At 39.5% G+C, this 16,954-nt stretch overlaps 1 protein-coding gene across 3 annotated transcripts; it reads right to left on the bottom strand.

Moving 5' to 3' along the window:
* Positions 1–775: 775 nt before the first annotated feature.
* LOC125689028 (uncharacterized) lies at positions 776–12,897 on the bottom strand. Of its 3 annotated transcripts, none has more exons than XM_048935788.1 (22): positions 12,784–12,897; positions 12,506–12,558; positions 11,918–12,024; positions 10,493–10,620; positions 9,686–9,829; positions 9,302–9,385; positions 8,522–8,689; positions 8,357–8,453; positions 8,037–8,260; positions 6,903–7,056; positions 6,621–6,829; positions 6,419–6,536; positions 6,047–6,252; positions 5,506–5,623; positions 4,646–4,815; positions 4,109–4,182; positions 3,903–4,030; positions 2,746–2,935; positions 2,208–2,349; positions 1,852–1,948; positions 1,633–1,713; positions 776–1,551 (listed from the first exon to the last, which is right to left on the bottom strand). In XM_048935788.1, the coding sequence occupies exons 1-22, from the start codon at positions 12,871–12,873 to the stop codon at positions 1,532–1,534; spliced, it is 2,802 nt and encodes a 933-aa protein (XP_048791745.1). In that variant the 5' UTR covers positions 12,874–12,897; the 3' UTR covers positions 776–1,531. The 3 variants fall into 3 exon arrangements, with proteins under 3 accessions (XP_048791745.1, XP_048791746.1, XP_048791747.1); XM_048935789.1 differs by having other exon boundaries at positions 11,918–12,010; XM_048935790.1 differs by lacking the exon at positions 776–1,551 and having other exon boundaries at positions 1,649–1,713; positions 1,852–1,896.
* Between the last annotated feature and the right edge of the window lie 4,057 nt (positions 12,898–16,954).

Below are 16,954 nucleotides of genomic sequence, written 5' to 3'. Positions count from 1 at the left end.
ATATCATGGATGTGCCTTGTGAATTCACTGGATTGTACCCACAGACTCAGGGATAGATGACACTTAACCACTGGGTTAACATAGGAGAAATAATCACTAAACACAGAGTAAATGGTCTGTCAAGCTTGTGCTTTGCCTTTCCTTTTATTCCCTTATTGAAGAACAAGATGCACATTTCAGTGTCGTTCATTGAGCACAGCAGTAAGCTGTAAGTAAGCAGTGGTAAAGTAAGACTCCTTCAGCATTTTAGCTGTCTCCATAGGAAAACAGTCTTGAGGCACTTCATATGTTGTTCATCAGGAAGTCTACACATCTTTTATTGTCCTTTCTAGCAAAAAAATCTATTAGCTACATATCAACTTCACAGGAAATTGTAAGATTGACAAGATTTGCAAACATGAGCTCTAAGTTACAGCACAAACTGGTTTAACAAGGCCACTGCACAGGTATTACAACAGAGCTACAAATCAATTATTCATTGTTTTTCTTCACAAGGTACAAACAGATTCATGAAATAGTATCTTGCTCAAGGTGGCTTTCACAGAAATCCCCTGTAGTAGAATTCTATTTAATAAAGTTAAAAAGAAAACTGCATTTTATACCCATTGTTGTAGATTTAGCCCTAAGCAATAATGATTCATGCCAAGCAACAGCTTTCCTTACAACAGGAAAATACAGTACTGAATCTGAGCAGCTTTCATGGCTCTGTTCAGATGCAGAGGGAAAAAAAAAAAAAAAAAAAAAAAGAAAGGACATTTTTGCTTCTACTAAAAAAAAAAAAAAAAAAAAAAAAAGACAAGGTAATCTAACAGGAACTCCTAATATTAGGAAGAACCCTCAACACTTTGTAGATAGAGTTTAGTAATAGTTGTCATGATATTACATCAAGTCTCCACTAAAAGCTTATTTTCCTCTAGTGCAGCTGTTTACTCTGCATAGCAGAGTTACTGGTGCAATCTGTGACCGATTCTTCCCCACTCCAAGGAAAGCAACAACTTGACATTGCAGAGCCACAGCCCTCCACAGCTCACAGATTTTCTGTCAGTTCCTTTACAGGATCAAATATGGTCATGCCCACCTTGCTTCAGAAAGGCTTACTGATATTAAGCTCCCTGCTTAATTCATCTTAAGTCTTTAAAAAGAGCAACCACCCACCCTAAATGACTGACTTGATGCCTGCTGCTACCGTCACCCCTCTGCTCTGGAACAGATGTTTACAACTGCAGTATGACTAGAAGAGTTGCAGAAATGTTTGCTGGTAAGACTAGGTAAGATGCAAGTCACACACAAAAAACACAACTTCAAAGCTCTAGAGAAACACAAGAGAGGAACACACTGAAGTTTACTAAGAGATTACATCAATGTTTATTTAGCTGACCCTTTTCCTCATAGGCACTGAGAATGTGTTTTCCTGGCAGATATTTTTAAGATGCCCTTCCTTGCAAGTCCAAGCAGACTACAGGCCTAAAGGCCCTGGTTAGGGGCCATTTAACTGCAATTTTGTGGAACTAAGCAGTCCTTGGATATTTCCTCAGAAATCTGTGCATTCACCTACAGGAAGAGAGAAATGCCTCACGTTAAAACCGCAGTACACTTGGTGTATCAGTAATGTGATCTGGGAGCAGTACCAACCTTTTCTGACCAATTTTTCCTCTCTAATAAGCACTGCTCCAGATGACACTTGCCCCTGTCGATGTGGTTCTGCACTGCGGTCTAGTGAGACATTTCAGGTGTTAATATTCTGTATAGCACACACCAGGAAGAGTCTGTCAATTGACAGAACTCCAACCAGCATGCAGTGAGCTGCTGAGCAATCTCCAGGAACAACTTGAGGAATATCAGTTTTCTTACCAAGGCGATGTGTCCCAGGATTGCATCTCCTCTGACAAATCACATCTGAAGGCAGCGGTGTAGTGCTGCAGATCACAACACTGCAGTGGAAATATAACTACACGAAAAAAAATATTGCAGCATGTACAGGGGAGTCTAGTAAAAATTGGATACGCAGAACTCTGAATGAAATCAAGTGAATGCTATTGTATGGCTAGGCTAGTCTTTATGTACTACTCCTAAGGTTATGCCTTGAAGGCAGATAACAGCCCCCATCAGTACCTGGCTAACTGAGCTCCTAGCTCCTCTACAGCATTTGTTGCATGATCTGCTCTACACATTGGGATTGCCAACATGACAAAAGAGAGATTCCTCACCTGCATTTGTAATAGAGTTGTGCCTTGTACAAAGCTGAACACTGTCACTTCAAATCTCTTGAAGTGCTGAGGAAATTTTACTCTATGGCTGATATTAACTTCATGAGAGACTGTTTTGTAAGAGTCCTCACTATTTTCACACCTTTTGGAAAAAAACAAAAATAAAAGAAAGCAAACATAATCCAAGCCTTCATTTCAGTGAATTCCTTCCACAAGCTATGGATGTGAAATGACAGAGAACTTGTTTTCCTCAGAGCATAGCAGTATGGACAGAGCCCCTCCCATTCAGGGTTCCTGCCTTTGGCCACGGTAATAGTTGCTTCTTAGATGTTCATTAGTGATAGCTAGAAGCACCAGGTGCTCTTGACACCAAAAGCCATAGCTGTTGTGCAGGCACCTTCACGTACTTCAACAGATACAGAGTTAGGACAGAGCAAACCTTCTTAGGCAACTTCTAACCTGTTCCCCATTCCTTCTAGTTAAGAATAGGGGCCTTGGGCTGAACAGTCATCAGCCATGAGAGGGATGCTCTTCTTACCCGTTTATGAGGATTGGCCATTGTGGAAGACTGTCTTGGCTTCGAGAATTGGTAGCCCAACAGTCTTCCAAGTTCAGTTCCAGTCTTGGGTCTGCCGGCTGGAGCAGTTCAACTTCAAAGTACAGTGCCTCCCTCAGATATTTTACCACAGGATATTCCAGCTCCTGATAGGGCTCAGAATAGGATTTCTCTAGAAGAAATGTTAGAGTTTCCTTTTTACAGGGTAAATATTCACCAATTTCGAGTCACTCAGTTTTTTCATCATCATTCATTCTGATACAGTACCAGAACTGGGAGAGTATTTAAGTGTCAGCAAATAGGGCTGTGATGGCAGAAAATAAGAACTAAGTGAAGAAAGAGATCTGAGGATCCAGAGGAGGAAGTGACAATTCCTTCCATGAAATCCACTGCAATGAGATGTTTGTTCAAAACAACTTCTAGAAAAGCACTGAAAAATCAGAGCCGAGCCATTCCAAACAGGGTGATAGTTTTGTTCAGGCTTCAGTTGCCTCCTCTGCCAGGTTACCATGTTGCAGCAGCATTATCAAAGAATCACAGAATGCCCTGGGTTGAAAAAGACCCACAGTGGTCATTTAACTTCAACCCCCCTGCTATGTGCAGGGTCGCCAACCAGCAGCCCAGGCTGCCCAGAGCCACATCCAGCCTGGCTTTGAATGCCTCCAGGGATGGGGCATCCACAACCTCGTGGGGCAACCTGCTCCAGCGTGTCACCGCCCACTGTGTGAAAAACTTCCTCCTAGAAACTGCATCAATGCAGCTTCTTTCTTTGGCACACACTGGTCACAATAATCATAAACTAATTCCTCTGCTTAGTCACACTTTAAGGGCTGATACAGAGAGATACCAACCACTACACAAGATAACATGACTACCCCAGCAGAAAACCCACATCTTGGTTGCACATGATATGATCCACTGTAGATTCCTGGCCATTTGTTACATCCTGAAGGCAAAACCTATGAAGCCTTCAAAAAGTCTTTCACTTTGCCCTAGGAGTTATTCAAAAGCCTGGACATGGTCTTGAGCAACTGGCTCTGAGTCACCCCGTTCCCCATTGGAGGCAGAGTTGAACAAGAAAACAATCAGCAGCTTTTCCAACCCTATCCTTGATAAAAAGCCTAATCAGAAAAAGTTACCTTTAAAAAGCTTCAGTGAGAGATCTAAAGAGCCAAAACCTGGCTTAATATTTGATGGAAGGTTCTTCTTATTTTCATACTTGACATCAGCTGAGTGCTTGATTGTGTAAACACATACAAACTTTAATCTGAAGGAAAACATTCTGGATTAGATTTTAGAAATGAAAACCACCTTTGACATTCTCCTTCTAGGGAACAGTACTTACTGGTATACTGGTATATCATTTCCAGGTCTGAAATAGAGTACATCATTTTCGTATGTTATAGATGTGCTGTTGAACTGAAACATACATACAGTTGATTCTGTCAGTAGAATTTGTACTTAGCATTCACAGAATTAAGTTGCATTAGATGCAACTGGAATTTTAACATTAGATCTTTTGTTCTTTTCTCTTTATTTTCTACTTATGTAAATTAAGTCAGTCTAGGCATTCATTAGTGACTACTAATCAGCTTCTACAAGGAAGCTGAGTACATATTGACAACATAAGCTCACATTCAAGTCTGTTACAGTCAACATTGTCAAACTAAGTTCTGTTTCAGAGAGCATTTCTGGCTCTAAAAGTTGTTTTAACTAAAAAATTCTACCTAACTGAATTTTGCATTCTCAGAACTGGAGTGTAGGTATACTGCTTTTCAGAAGTGACCACTTGTCAGCTGCAACCTTCTTGCAGCTTCTGAATCTCTGCCATTTCTAGTGCTGAACCTATCCCAACAGGAAGTAAATATTACTAAGCCCTTACCTTTCTACTTGTTCCACATGTATTCACATTGAATTTAAAGGTTGCAGACTTCTTTGTCACTAGACCGGGTTTACACTGTTTGTCTCTTAAGACAAGCAGGCTGGTGTCCAGATCTGCAAGTCTTACTAATTTTATTGCAGTAATTACCACAGTGCCATTGGGAAGGCACTCTGAAAGAGAAAAATACATTTTTCAGTACAAACGAGGTTACAAAATGAAGGAGCTGGAAGGCTACAGTGAAGTTCTTTATGGACTGCTAGCAAGGCTTTTGGCAGCTCATGAGAGCAAACATCTGAGCCAGACTTTTTAAATTGTCCTTAATTTTAATTTTTTTTTTTTTAGCATCTTTACTGTGTGCAATACATGGAATAGTGGTGATTTCACACATTCTTAGAAAGCCTCCTTTCACCAAAAGATTTTTCTAACCAATATATTTCAGCACAGTCAATCCAGATGAGTATGTTTCTCAATGAAGAGTTTATAAGCTGACCTACCCTCCCCCCCCCCCCCCCCCTCCCCCCATCAAGGCCCATCTTCATAATTATAACAAAAAAAAACAAACAACAACAAAGGCCCCAAACAAGCCCAAACCCTTCTGACAAATGGTTTTGCTTTGGAAGTGAGAGAGCGAGAAGACTGACTCCTTCACAAAATCCAGACCCAACAGGATAGTCTCTTCACACTGTAATTTCACTTGTCTTGCAGCATATTACTTGGAATAAGATTTGACAAGCAGATAAGGTGTCACAGAAGCATAAATACTATAAGCCTTTAAAACTGTGTAGGTTTGTGATTATTTATGCAACTCAGTGTATAGCATTTAGGAGCTAAACCCAGTGCATTAGAGGTAATGCTCTTACGAATTAGCTCCGAAGGTGGAAATCTGCAGGAGATCAAGAAGTCCTTCTTATTAGCCAAGGTGATGCCATCCTTCAAGTTTAAGTGAAGTGAAGCCATTACTCCAGAAATATGGATATCCTAGGGATGATACAGATTAAACAAGAGAATGAAGATCCACTACTTTTCTAGAAATACTCAGACAGCAGATTATCACAAGCCAAAGGTAATGATCCTTGACCAAAACCACATCCACAAGAGTTTTTATTTTAATCCAGAGACAGACACAAAGAGCTTTTTCAGTAGTTTTACAATGCAACTTAAATATCATCGCCTGTACAATTTCCATTAAAATGTTGTTCAGCCTTTAAGTGGCTGTAAAGTGCTTTTCTTAACTGTAAAGCATTCTTCCAGAGTAGAAAATGCCCTCCATTAATTATTCGAAGCCTATCCCAAATGGATGCTTTATTTTTACCATATTGTATAGTTGGACACAGTGTATCATATAAATATCTCATAGATGATAGAGTGTGTATTTTAATTGATGCAGACTAGTAACCTTACCTTATAGTCCACAAGGGAGGAAAGAAAAGGGACAGAGACAAACAAGTGAGTGCCATTGTCATTCAGGCTATAGTAGTCTTTCTGAGCAACCTCTGGCATCAGGTGCTGATCTGAGATGAAGGGCAGCCAGTTTTGGTCCACATTCCCACGGGTGATAATGAGATGGAAGTCATCCTCATCACAGTATCCCCTTGCACTGGGTAGTACTGTAATACAGTTAAGAGTCAGCCAACATGCTTGCTACTATCAGAGTTTAAAAGTGCTATTTAGCACTGACAGCATCACTGGATGAATGTAGCACAGTTAACAGCTGAGTTCATCAGGTTAGTTGCAGCCAGATAAAGAAGTTTTGCTCAGATTCTACTAGCTTACCAGCATCTTTAACAGCAGACACTGTTATGACAGGGACAGCAAATGTGTCATTTGTTGGAAGGATGATGAACTTCAGGGTGACATTCAGTGTGTATTCTCTTGTGTCATCAGTTACATACTAGGAAAATCACATTTAGAAGAAACAGTGAGTGATACAATTTCTACACGATGGTAAACTGCAGTGCGTACTTTTCGTACACACCTCTTTCTTAATGCCTGGTGCATCAAATGACACTTGTATTACATAAATTTTGCTTCCATTAGCATACTGAATTTCATATGTTAAATATCCATGCTGAATAGCTTCAGGTACAGTTACAGTTGTCCCCTCAATGGTCAAGTTCACGAGCTCCACATCCAGGAGAAACATTCCCACTGTAACATTCATTAGCCTTGCACTCAGATTGGAGTCTGAAAATGCATAAGCCAACATTATTTTCTCATCAGTACCAAAACCTTCAGTAAACAATGTTAAGCTACTTACTGTTAGTTACAGCAAGTTCTGCTTGTTCAAACGGTGTTTCTATTTCCTTGATGATGGTATACTTGGTTAGTCCCCATTTGTTATCCTCCCACTGGTGTTCCAAGAACAGGTTGATGGAGTATTTTACCCCATGCTTTCCACTGCTTACGGAAGTCTGCAATTTCATTATGAACACCCTTCAGTAGAATATGACTCTACGTTACAATCAAAGTCATACCATAGCATTACAGAATCTGCTAGAATTATAGCTCCAAATAGTTGTCCTCCTCTGCTCTGTGAGGCCACTTCTATGCTTGGAAGTTTGGGAACAATAAAAACAACAAACAATCAACATCTGTGAGGAGCTGACCTCTTATGTGGTGCTTCCTATATCACTATTATGGGCAGTAGTTCTCTAAAGCCTGGATTCACAGGATACTCAAGAGACTACCTTCTGAAGTCATCCCCCACATGTTGCTTCCAAAGAAGCAGGGGACTGTTTAATCAGGGAAATGGCTCCTCCTTCAACTTCTCTAAAGCTCAGTTGTTACAGCATTTGCCCAGGACTCAGTTCACTTCAAGAGCTACTAGATTTAGAGCTACATTCTCAAGGCATCCCAATACCACGTGATCTTGTAAACAAATCATGTGCTCTCATTCTCTTCAGTGCCTTTTTTTTTTTTTTTTTTTTTGGTAAAATATGATAAGAGCTACATGTTTTATAGCTTTGGAATGCAACATCAGAGAACATGTTAACATGAGGTAGGAGACAGATCAATATTCCTTTATAGATTTGTGTCCATCTTTGCTTGTTAGTAAGAGTCTTCACAATGCAGTGCACACAAGAGCTATTTGTATACCTTTGATTTCCCCTTTTTTCCCTCCTTTCCTTACTTCTTCCCCTCCCTTATCACTTGGAAGGAACAGAATGAACAATTACTCCTGCCCAGGAATACAGGATGCATCACTATTCTATCACCATTTGAATACTATATATCACCATCCTGCGATCACCACAAAAAATAAAAACCCTAAAAAAAGACCAAACTACAAAAAAAAAAAAAAAAAAAAAAAAAACCAAAAAAACCCACAAAAACACCCCACAAAAACGACTCAACAGAAAATCTACTTTGCCTGCCATCCAACATGACTAACCTTGTAAAAGCCACCTTCTGCACCTATAGGTATCTTCACTGTAATTGTATTTAAGTCATTAGATAACACATATTTCCTGGAGGCCATTTCTTCAGCAGAGAGTTTGTGTAGATTCACACCAGCTTCAACAAGCACATCCTTAAAGCCAGTTGCTCCAGCACAGAGTGCTTGAAAATATTTTGGAACAGTCCAGATGATTGTTTTGTTAATGTAATTCACACCATCTTAGGGACAAGATAAGAAAGCTGTCAGCTCATTACTGTAGTTGCAAGCCAGACTCCGTATATTTAAGCAGTGGGGTAAGGTACCACATTTCTCACCTACAGGACATGCCACAGCAGTATCCACCATCAGGATCATCCACTGCTGTTTGTAAAATGTACTTGATCTCACTGCAGAAAAGGTAATTCCCTGAGCCTGCAGAACGAGATCTCATTAGACCTGTACAGTCTGACAACTTCCTAGGTTGAAGGCAGTGTACCAACCTTGACCAGTTGAATTTGTGCAGTGCTATATGGCACTCGCAGCAGAATTCTGGTTTCTGTGGTGTTGAGTCCATAGCCAGCCCTCCAAGCATCACTTACAAGCAGAGCTCTTTTTTCTTCTGGTTGATGAAATACTATCTGCCATATTGAGGCTTCCCCTGCTTTTGCCTACCCAGAGAAATTCATTAACAGTTTGAACAAGCTCTTTAAAGTGAGTTATTTACTACAGTGGATGATTTATTGTATTCAGCTGCCCAGCAGTTCTGTTGCCTTATTCTAAGTGCTGGCCATGTGATAGCCCTTAAGCTTTGCCTTGCTCATCCTCTTACATGAAGAAAGCTTTCTGTATCAGGAGTAACAAACAAACAAAAAAAACAAAAAAAAAAAAAAAAAAAAAACAGGCATCCCTTCTGGTTTGAAGATGATGTGGCAGAATATTGGCAGCACTGCTGTGCTAAAATCATAGGGTCTAAGAAAGAAAAAAGCCTATCTGCAGCTCATTCCTGGGCCACGAAGGTCTTAGAGATTTTGTTGCACAACCTCTTGTCAGAGAAAATGACTTTTAAGCTGAGAACCTTGCCTCCATTTCTTCCTTGGAGATTAGGCCTGCAGCTTTCTATATTTCTAATATGGAATACTTCTTTCCTAAAAACCAGTTGGTAAAGGAGCTCTACTGAAGTGTTCCTTTGAGAAGGACAATTTATACTGTGTGGACATTGAACGATGATAGTGTTAGAAGTAGCACTAGCTTTTACTAGCAAGAAAAAACCTGCTTTTTACCTCCTGATTAGAAAGAATCCAATCCTCAGGTTCATTCAAAACAATATTCTTCTCAGTTTGGGGAACATCTCTCCAGACAGAAACCTGAATAGAAAAAGGTGCTCTAAGTATTGGTGGCCCTTTTTCCTTGTCTCTTGATTTCAGCTTATCTATTATCTAGTTTTAGTGTTTTCACTTCTATTTAAAGCCAGAAAATTATTTTGGAGAGGACAATAGGAGTCAAGAGAGTTCTTCCCTCAAGAGTTCTCCGCAGCAAGCTTAGTAGGTATACGCTTTGTTTCTGATACTCATTCCTATCATTTGATCCGCTTCCAAATGCAGTATCTTCTAATATTCACCCCCTCACCTCAAGGTATTTTACCATAAGAAACTTCTAATGCTTACCTCCATGTAGTTGGTTTCACATACTAACTCTCTTGGACTCCATGGGCCATAAGGACAACTTGCACTTTTCAGATGAGTTGTAGCATTTTTCATATCAGAAGTATGGGACACTTTGATCTGTATAGTTACTGTGAACACATCTTTCTGCATGGACACAGGAAACACATGTTAAACTGATTTTCCCAAGCAGGACATTAGCTCTTCTTGTGACCTAACTCAGGAAATCCACCCATCAATCTTTCCACAGAAGTGCAACTCCATTGCTGAGATTGTTTACTACTTGGTTAACTATATACCTTGTACACATGGAGGCGTATAACTACATAGCCGCACAAATACAATGGGGAGGAGCTTCATGAAGCTTTCATACAGCTTCAGAGCTTGAGAGGAGAAAACACATCCCGAGATGTACCTGATCTTGTGTTTTACAGCATAGCAGCAGTGGGCATGGAACACACGCAGAGAAAGTTTTGAGATTAACCATTACGCCATCTCAGACACAAAACGCTACAGCAGAGCAGAACAACAGCCAGATGGATTCCCTGTTTTTATCCAGGAAAAGGCAGTTGTCCTTCAAGGACATGTGATGTGCTTCTTCCTATGCTCATCTGTGCTACTATGTAGTACATTTGGACGTCAATACCAAGAATTATTTTCAAACCTCCGGGCAGATTTGAGGGGAATTAAATAATTTTCTGCTAGTCAATGTTCAACACATAACAACCCCTCAATAAACACCTACTAATAATTTCTTCATCTTCCACCTAGAGGTTATACACAACAGCACTGCATCTTGGTTTGACTTACCTCCAAGTGAGAATGACAACTTAGCGCTGAAGCACGAAATACAATGCTATTCCTGCTGCTGTAAGTTATTGTGTAGCCACACTGAGATGCCAGGGCCTCATCTAGCTCCCAGGTTATACCAGATCGATCTATGAGCAATTAGTTGGGATCAGCATTAATTAGTACAACCCCTTCCGTGTAGGCTCTTAGAAACCTACCTTTGCCCCTAGGGTTCAGCTGTCTTAGATCATCTATGGCTTGACTACATACCACGTGCTAAGAGGTAAGAGAGAACTGCAGATAAAATTCTGCAAGGAGTTATATGAAAAGGGAAGTAGAACAAGATTACAAACAGACTACGACAGGAAACACTAGTAGCTGAAGGGCCAAAGATAATAAATGACCAGTATGGCAGGATGTGAAATCCTAATCGGAGAGAAAGCCTGGGTAAATACAGAACAGACAGATCAGTGTCACAGTTGTCATGGTTGATTGACGATGATAGTCTGCAGTATCAGGGTGCTGCTCCAGGGTTGGCACAGCTCCATGTTTCTTTCTAATGCCTGCTTAGCCAATGGAGACTCTTTGGGAATCTTAACCGGGACAACAAAACCTAATGCTTAGATCAAATCTCTCAGTCTTCAGAACTATTAAGTAATTATTTTTGGCTAAAAATATGATATTTTCAAGCTGTACATACCTCAATGCAGAGTCTGTTAACATATGGGTGAAGATGCTTAAGCACAGAAACATACAGTAAGAAGGATTTGACATAAATGTAATGTTCTTGAAAAACAGATGCTGTGTAATTGACTGCACCTAGTCAGACAACCAACTAGCATTGAAAGCTAATTCATCAGATGAAAGATTACACAAACTTAGCCTTAATGTCTATTGTTCTCAAGTTATCTCACTCTGACCTTCTAGTACAATCTGTGGCATTTCTCACTTGAAAGTATCACTTGTTGATTACTAAGCCAGAGAAGGCCCAGCTAGTTTCCCTGCTTCATTAAGAATTTATACCCATCTACAAGGTCCGTGAGTTGTAAGCAAGAAAGTGGATGACTGTCAGTGCAAAACCACTAACACAGCACCAGCTAAGGCTACTCCATTTTGAGAATAGGATATGTGGTAACTAAAGAAAGTCTGTGTACCACAAACAATATCCATCGGCATCAACATGCCAACAGCTACCATATTTTCCCTACAGAGTGCATTTCAATTTCAGTTCAGAGGCAGTCATGATTAGCCTTGATACTAAGTAATAACTTAACAAGGCTATAATTTACACAAAAATAAAGGTAGCTTTAAAAACAAGAAATAACCTACTTCCACAACTCTATTAGCTTAATACAATCCTGCAAATTCTAGTAGGAAGAACTCAAATGATTTTGAAGACTTCACCATTTACAATTCCCCCCTCTAATTTCTTTTGTGTCAACTTACCAACAGCAGAAAAAGATAAATACTTCTCCTTAAAGTGCTCCATACTCAGGGTTAAATGCAAAAAGTTCTTCAAGCACTCTGAAGTCATGAGTCCTATATTGAAGGCATTGAAAGACAAAAATACAGAATTAAAGATAAAAAATAGAAACCCTCTACTTCCCACACAGTTTTATACCAGGAATTATATCTGTATCTTCTAACAAGAGATATTAGATTTAAAAACAAAGCACAAAAACAAGAACAAACAAACAAAATAAATGAAGAAATCACCAGCCAGTATTTCCAACACAGCCATGAACATGTATTCCAATAGTAATTGTGACTGGTGAGCTGACACTGCTACTTTGAGCAGCCAGTGATGGAAACAGGATTCTACAATAGGGTCAAGAGAGCAAAGTTTGCTGCTCTAAACTGAACTTTTAAACTGGAATATAATAAAACGAGAGACAAGAAATTCTCCAATCTATTAATGATTAAAAAAAAAAAAGAAAATTAATGATAAAAAATCTATTAATCTATTAGTTATTTCTATAAATGAAAAAATGATCATAGAAATTTTTAGGTAAATGCTGCTCACAGTAGTGTTACCTGATGCCACTTGGGTCCATGTTGTAGAGATGAGCATTCCTATTAATAATATCCTGCACAAAAACAACAACAACAACAAATAAAACAACAAGGATTAGTAGAATCTACAAGTTTTCATGCACAGAAACTTAAGCCTGGGTATTGGAATTACAAGCCTAGATACTACAAAATAAGACTGCCTTGGTTACCATTGGAAAGTTAGGTGTAACAAAGAAAAAGCTCACTGCACTGATGCCTTGAGAAAAACAGTTAACATTTAACTACCATGAAATTCTCACCTCAGCACCAAACCCAATTTCATTGTGCACTTGTGTTGCTTCAGTATCTTTAATTCCACTAGTCACAAGAAAAATACAAATTTCTACCATCCACTTTCCATAAAATTAAAAGACTCTTGTCTATACCACCTTAAGAGGAAATGCTGCCCTCTTTATAGTGGTGAAAACAATTTTCAGCTGTTTGTCCTCCTAATTACAAACCTATATCCCATGTCACCTGCTTTTTTGTTTTGTTGATTAAATCCATTTCTATCCAGGTTCCTTTGGCTCCAGAATGGCTGTAGGTTTCTGTGTGGTGGTGGAGGAGGCATTTCGGTAAGAAGTGCTGTTCTGGTAGGATATGGTAATTTATTGTTTCTGAGTTGCTTCATTTTCACTTTGTCTTTCCTGTAGAGAAGCTTTGATGGCCTTTCCTGGAGAAGTGGGGTTACATCTGAACAAAAGTATAGCTTTAAGGCAGTAGACGTAATAAAGAAAGAAGGGACTCTTGACTGTTGAAGTCATTGGTTGCAACTAGTGTTGTAGGTACCATATAGCAGAATCTGATGGATATCTCAAACCAAAACACAGAATGGTTTAGACCTGAAGATAATCTATTTTCAACTGTTCTGCAGTGGGCAAGGGATATCTCCTGTTGGATCTTGTTAGTCAAAGCCCTACCCAACCTGGCCTTGAACATCTCCAGGGATGGGCATCCACAGCTTTTCTGGGCAGCCTGTGCCAGGGCTGAGTGCCATCTGAGTAAAGAATTTCTTCTGAACTATCAGACTTGGTGGCCTGTAGCACTCTTAAATCAAAAGTAATTCCTATTAGTGGTGGTCAGCCAGTTTTGGGAAAAATTTCACCAAAACTGTGTAAGAGTGGATCTGACTGCAAGCAGATCAGAAATGAGGACCCTGCATCTGCTGCTTGCTGAAGGCAGAGAAATTAAGCCTCTGGTTTTGGGTCCAGATGGTTCTGTGGGTGCACCATCACCACTTTGGGTGCGTTCAGATCACTGTGGGTGATGCATGGATTTGTGATACCTCTGGGACTGATGAGCTGAGATGCTGGTGGCCAGAATGTAGCCAGCTTGTGCTTTACTACAGCAATATTAATAGCATAAAGGATAATAAATCCATCACTGCTTGATTACTGCACGTAATTGAGAGCAGGAATTCAGCATTCCTTGTCTTCAAGGACAGCCATCATTTAGTCCAGCAGTCAGTCACTCTGTGCAAATAGATTCCTAACTGTTAGAGTCAGAGTTCCCCTGTGGCATTTCTCATTTCTCCCCTTTTGCGATCAAAATTTGATTTTCCTACTTTTTTGGGTGCTATTTCCCTATTTTCTTTCTGTAGTTTCAAATAACTTTACTGGGAATAAAGAATATTGACTTTGTAACACTCTTTGAGAGGTGAGATGTGCAAAAAACCCCTCTCTCTATTATGTATTTTATACTGGGGATCCGTTTGTCTTAGGTTTATGCTGTGACAGTCCGGTTTTGTTCCTCCCTCCGCACTCGTGAAGGCAGAGGGCAGAGCTGCAGGGTTTGTAATTAACAACAGCATCCTGGAGAGGGAGCCTGAGACCCTCCTATGGGGGATGCTCTGCTCTGCTCCCTTGGGCGGCTGCATCTTCTTCAACGTTTATTCACTGTTTGTTCTTAAAATGAATAACTATTGATCAAGATCGTTTTAGACAAATGGATGCACTTATTCTGGAGCTAAATGTTGCAGCTATCCTTACTGCGCCACTTCAAAAGTATTAAAAAGACAATAAAATCAAATGTAAAAACAAAGTTTAGCTTGCTCTGAGATCTCGATTTTACCTCAGGAAAAAAAAAGTTTATTCCCACCTGGCTTGTTTTCCTGTTATTTCCCTTTGAAATTACCTAATCTGATGAATTTTTAACTTTAGAAGGAGTTTTTCTGAGAGTCCTCACTATTTATATAGAATCCACTAATTATTGTATTAAAAGACAAAACCATGATTGTGCAGTCAGGACTTAAGCACTGCATTGCAAATTGTGTTTATTATTGCTTGATTAATTAATGTTATAATTAAGCCTATTTTCTCAGTGCAGTCAATATTTAAAATATTTAAGAAAATGTTAATACATTTTTCCAAAACTTGATTTAAGTACCACTGGGGATGTGCCTGAGATTTCCTCCAGCTTGCCTGAAATCTATCTGACATTTAAGCAGATCTGCACTGTTGGCATACCTATTACATCAGTTTTATACTAGATGTCCAAGCTGTTTCTGCTTTTCTACCCTAAACTCCAGCCGGGTTTCCATGAATCCTTCCACTTGCCAATACACACACAAGGCAGGATCCTGGTGGCACCTCATTCAGTTTTTGCAGCTTTAATAGATTCATAGAATAATACAATCATTACAGTTGGAAAAGACTCCTGAGATCACCTAGTCCAACCATCTCCACCATGCCCACTAAACATGTCCTTCAGTGCCACAACCACGCGGTTCTTGAACCCCTCCAGGGATGATGACTCCACCACCTCCCTTGGCAGCCTGTGCCAATGCTTCACCACGCTTTCTGAGAATGGTTTTTTTTTTTTTTCCTAAAAAAGTTTAGGGAATTTAGGGTCATGGTGACTCATAACCGCATACTGGAGTGGAAGGAGAATTACAGCGGTCCTGCTACACCTCAGGTTTATCACAGAAATACTGAAAGCATTACACATCTAGATTATTTGCACAGTTTCTGTCTGATTGTTCCATTCTTTTTTTTTCCCTCTGTTTTTTACCATTCAATTGTAGATTAATTCCCAGTGATATTTACTTCTCTGTTTATTTATTTTAAATTTATTTTGTTAATGTACACTCCTGTCTTAATTTGTAATTGTGACTCTGGGCTGTAAAGGAGCACGTATCAATCTAAGACTATTTATACCCAGTCAAGCCTAAATTGTCAGCTGACTTAATTAAAAAGGAAGACATTTTGTCTGTCACAATTTTTATTTCTAACAATTTGAAATCAAGAAGACTTCACTCAAACTCTATGGCCAAAATCTTTAAGAATGACAAAGCTTACCTTCTGGCACTTTCATTAGTGTCAGGGTAAGAACAGGAAGAAGTTACTTCCTGGGATAACTACTGTGTGCAGATAAGTGCATTTAATTGTCCAGTATCAGCATGGCTTAGCATTGCCAGCATCCTGCCTGGTAACTGATAGTTCTCCCACAGCAAGCAGTAACTGGGCTGTAGGATGAGTTCATATAGTGTCAAGACACTTGTGTTAAGAAGATCTTAATGACTGTCTGTCTGTTCAGTTTAGTAGGGCTATATGCTAGCTGTTCTTCGAAAGCTGTTTTGACTTCTCATTTTGAAGGCAAAAATACATGATAAATAAAATACAACTAACAGTACTTCTCATATTTGATAATAGATAATTCATTGTTGATAGGAATAATAAAACCAAGATTCTGCAGTCTCACCCACGTAAAACATCCACCAGAAAATTTATTGCTCATTTTCTTTACAGGGTTACAATGTAAAATAATATTTATTCAATGTAGTACCCTATCTGTCTCACCCTATATCCTTGTCCCACCATGAATCTGTTCCCAGACTGTGTTTAAGTGCTAGGCTAATTCAAATATTTTCCATGTAAAAATAGCTAAATAAATAAGTGTATGGGGAGATAGAAAGTACACGTTTCATCTGTTAGCACTAACTGCAAGAACAGACACATTAGATAGAATGAGGCCATTAACCAGAACTTAGCAACTTAGCCTGGGCTGTCTCTGCTGCAAGATATTCCTCCTCTGGGAATATGAATGATTTCCTAAATCATCACTGACTTGATTTTCTGCTAGGCACAGTCCTGCTCTGGGAGTACAGTACAGTTCAGATCCCCAGAGAGCTAGAAGCCATCTGTCTCAGAGCTATGGGCAGCTTTCTTGGGTCTCCCCCCTGTATAGGGCAGTACTTATGGCTGTCAGATTAATTCACAGATTAAACAAGGGACTGGCAGGTTTAAAAGAAGAAATGCTCCTATATTAAAGTTTTATAAGTCATGCTATGGTAGTCTTTTATTCTCTGAATAGGGTACAGGAAGGAGACTTGAAACAAGCCTCCCACCAGAAGTGTCAACTGTGACCTTGAGAACAGTGTTTTGCACAGACAGCACTTACAGTATTAGGAGCTAGGCATGAAAGAGCTCAGAT

Source organism: Lagopus muta, chromosome 2 (assembly GCF_023343835.1).
Source record: "Lagopus muta isolate bLagMut1 chromosome 2, bLagMut1 primary, whole genome shotgun sequence".
NCBI lineage: Eukaryota > Metazoa > Chordata > Aves > Galliformes > Phasianidae > Lagopus > Lagopus muta.
This window is presented reverse-complemented; position numbering and strand designations above follow the sequence as displayed.

What these genes read in the sequence shown, in the direction of transcription:
- LOC125689028 (XM_048935788.1), bottom strand. Translation starts at nt 12,873, where the DNA reads ATGGTAGAAATTTGTATTTTTCTTGTGACTAGTGGAATTAAAGATACT. An exon ending in CACCAGGCATTAAGAAAGAG is followed by an intron (nt 6,537 to 6,620) that starts GTGTGTACGAAA and finishes TGATTTTCCTAG; the next exon opens with TATGTAACTGATGACACAAG. An exon ending in CCTCCCTTGTGGACTATAAG is followed by an intron (nt 5,624 to 6,046) that starts GTAAGGTTACTA and finishes TATCATCCCTAG; the next exon opens with GATATCCATATTTCTGGAGT.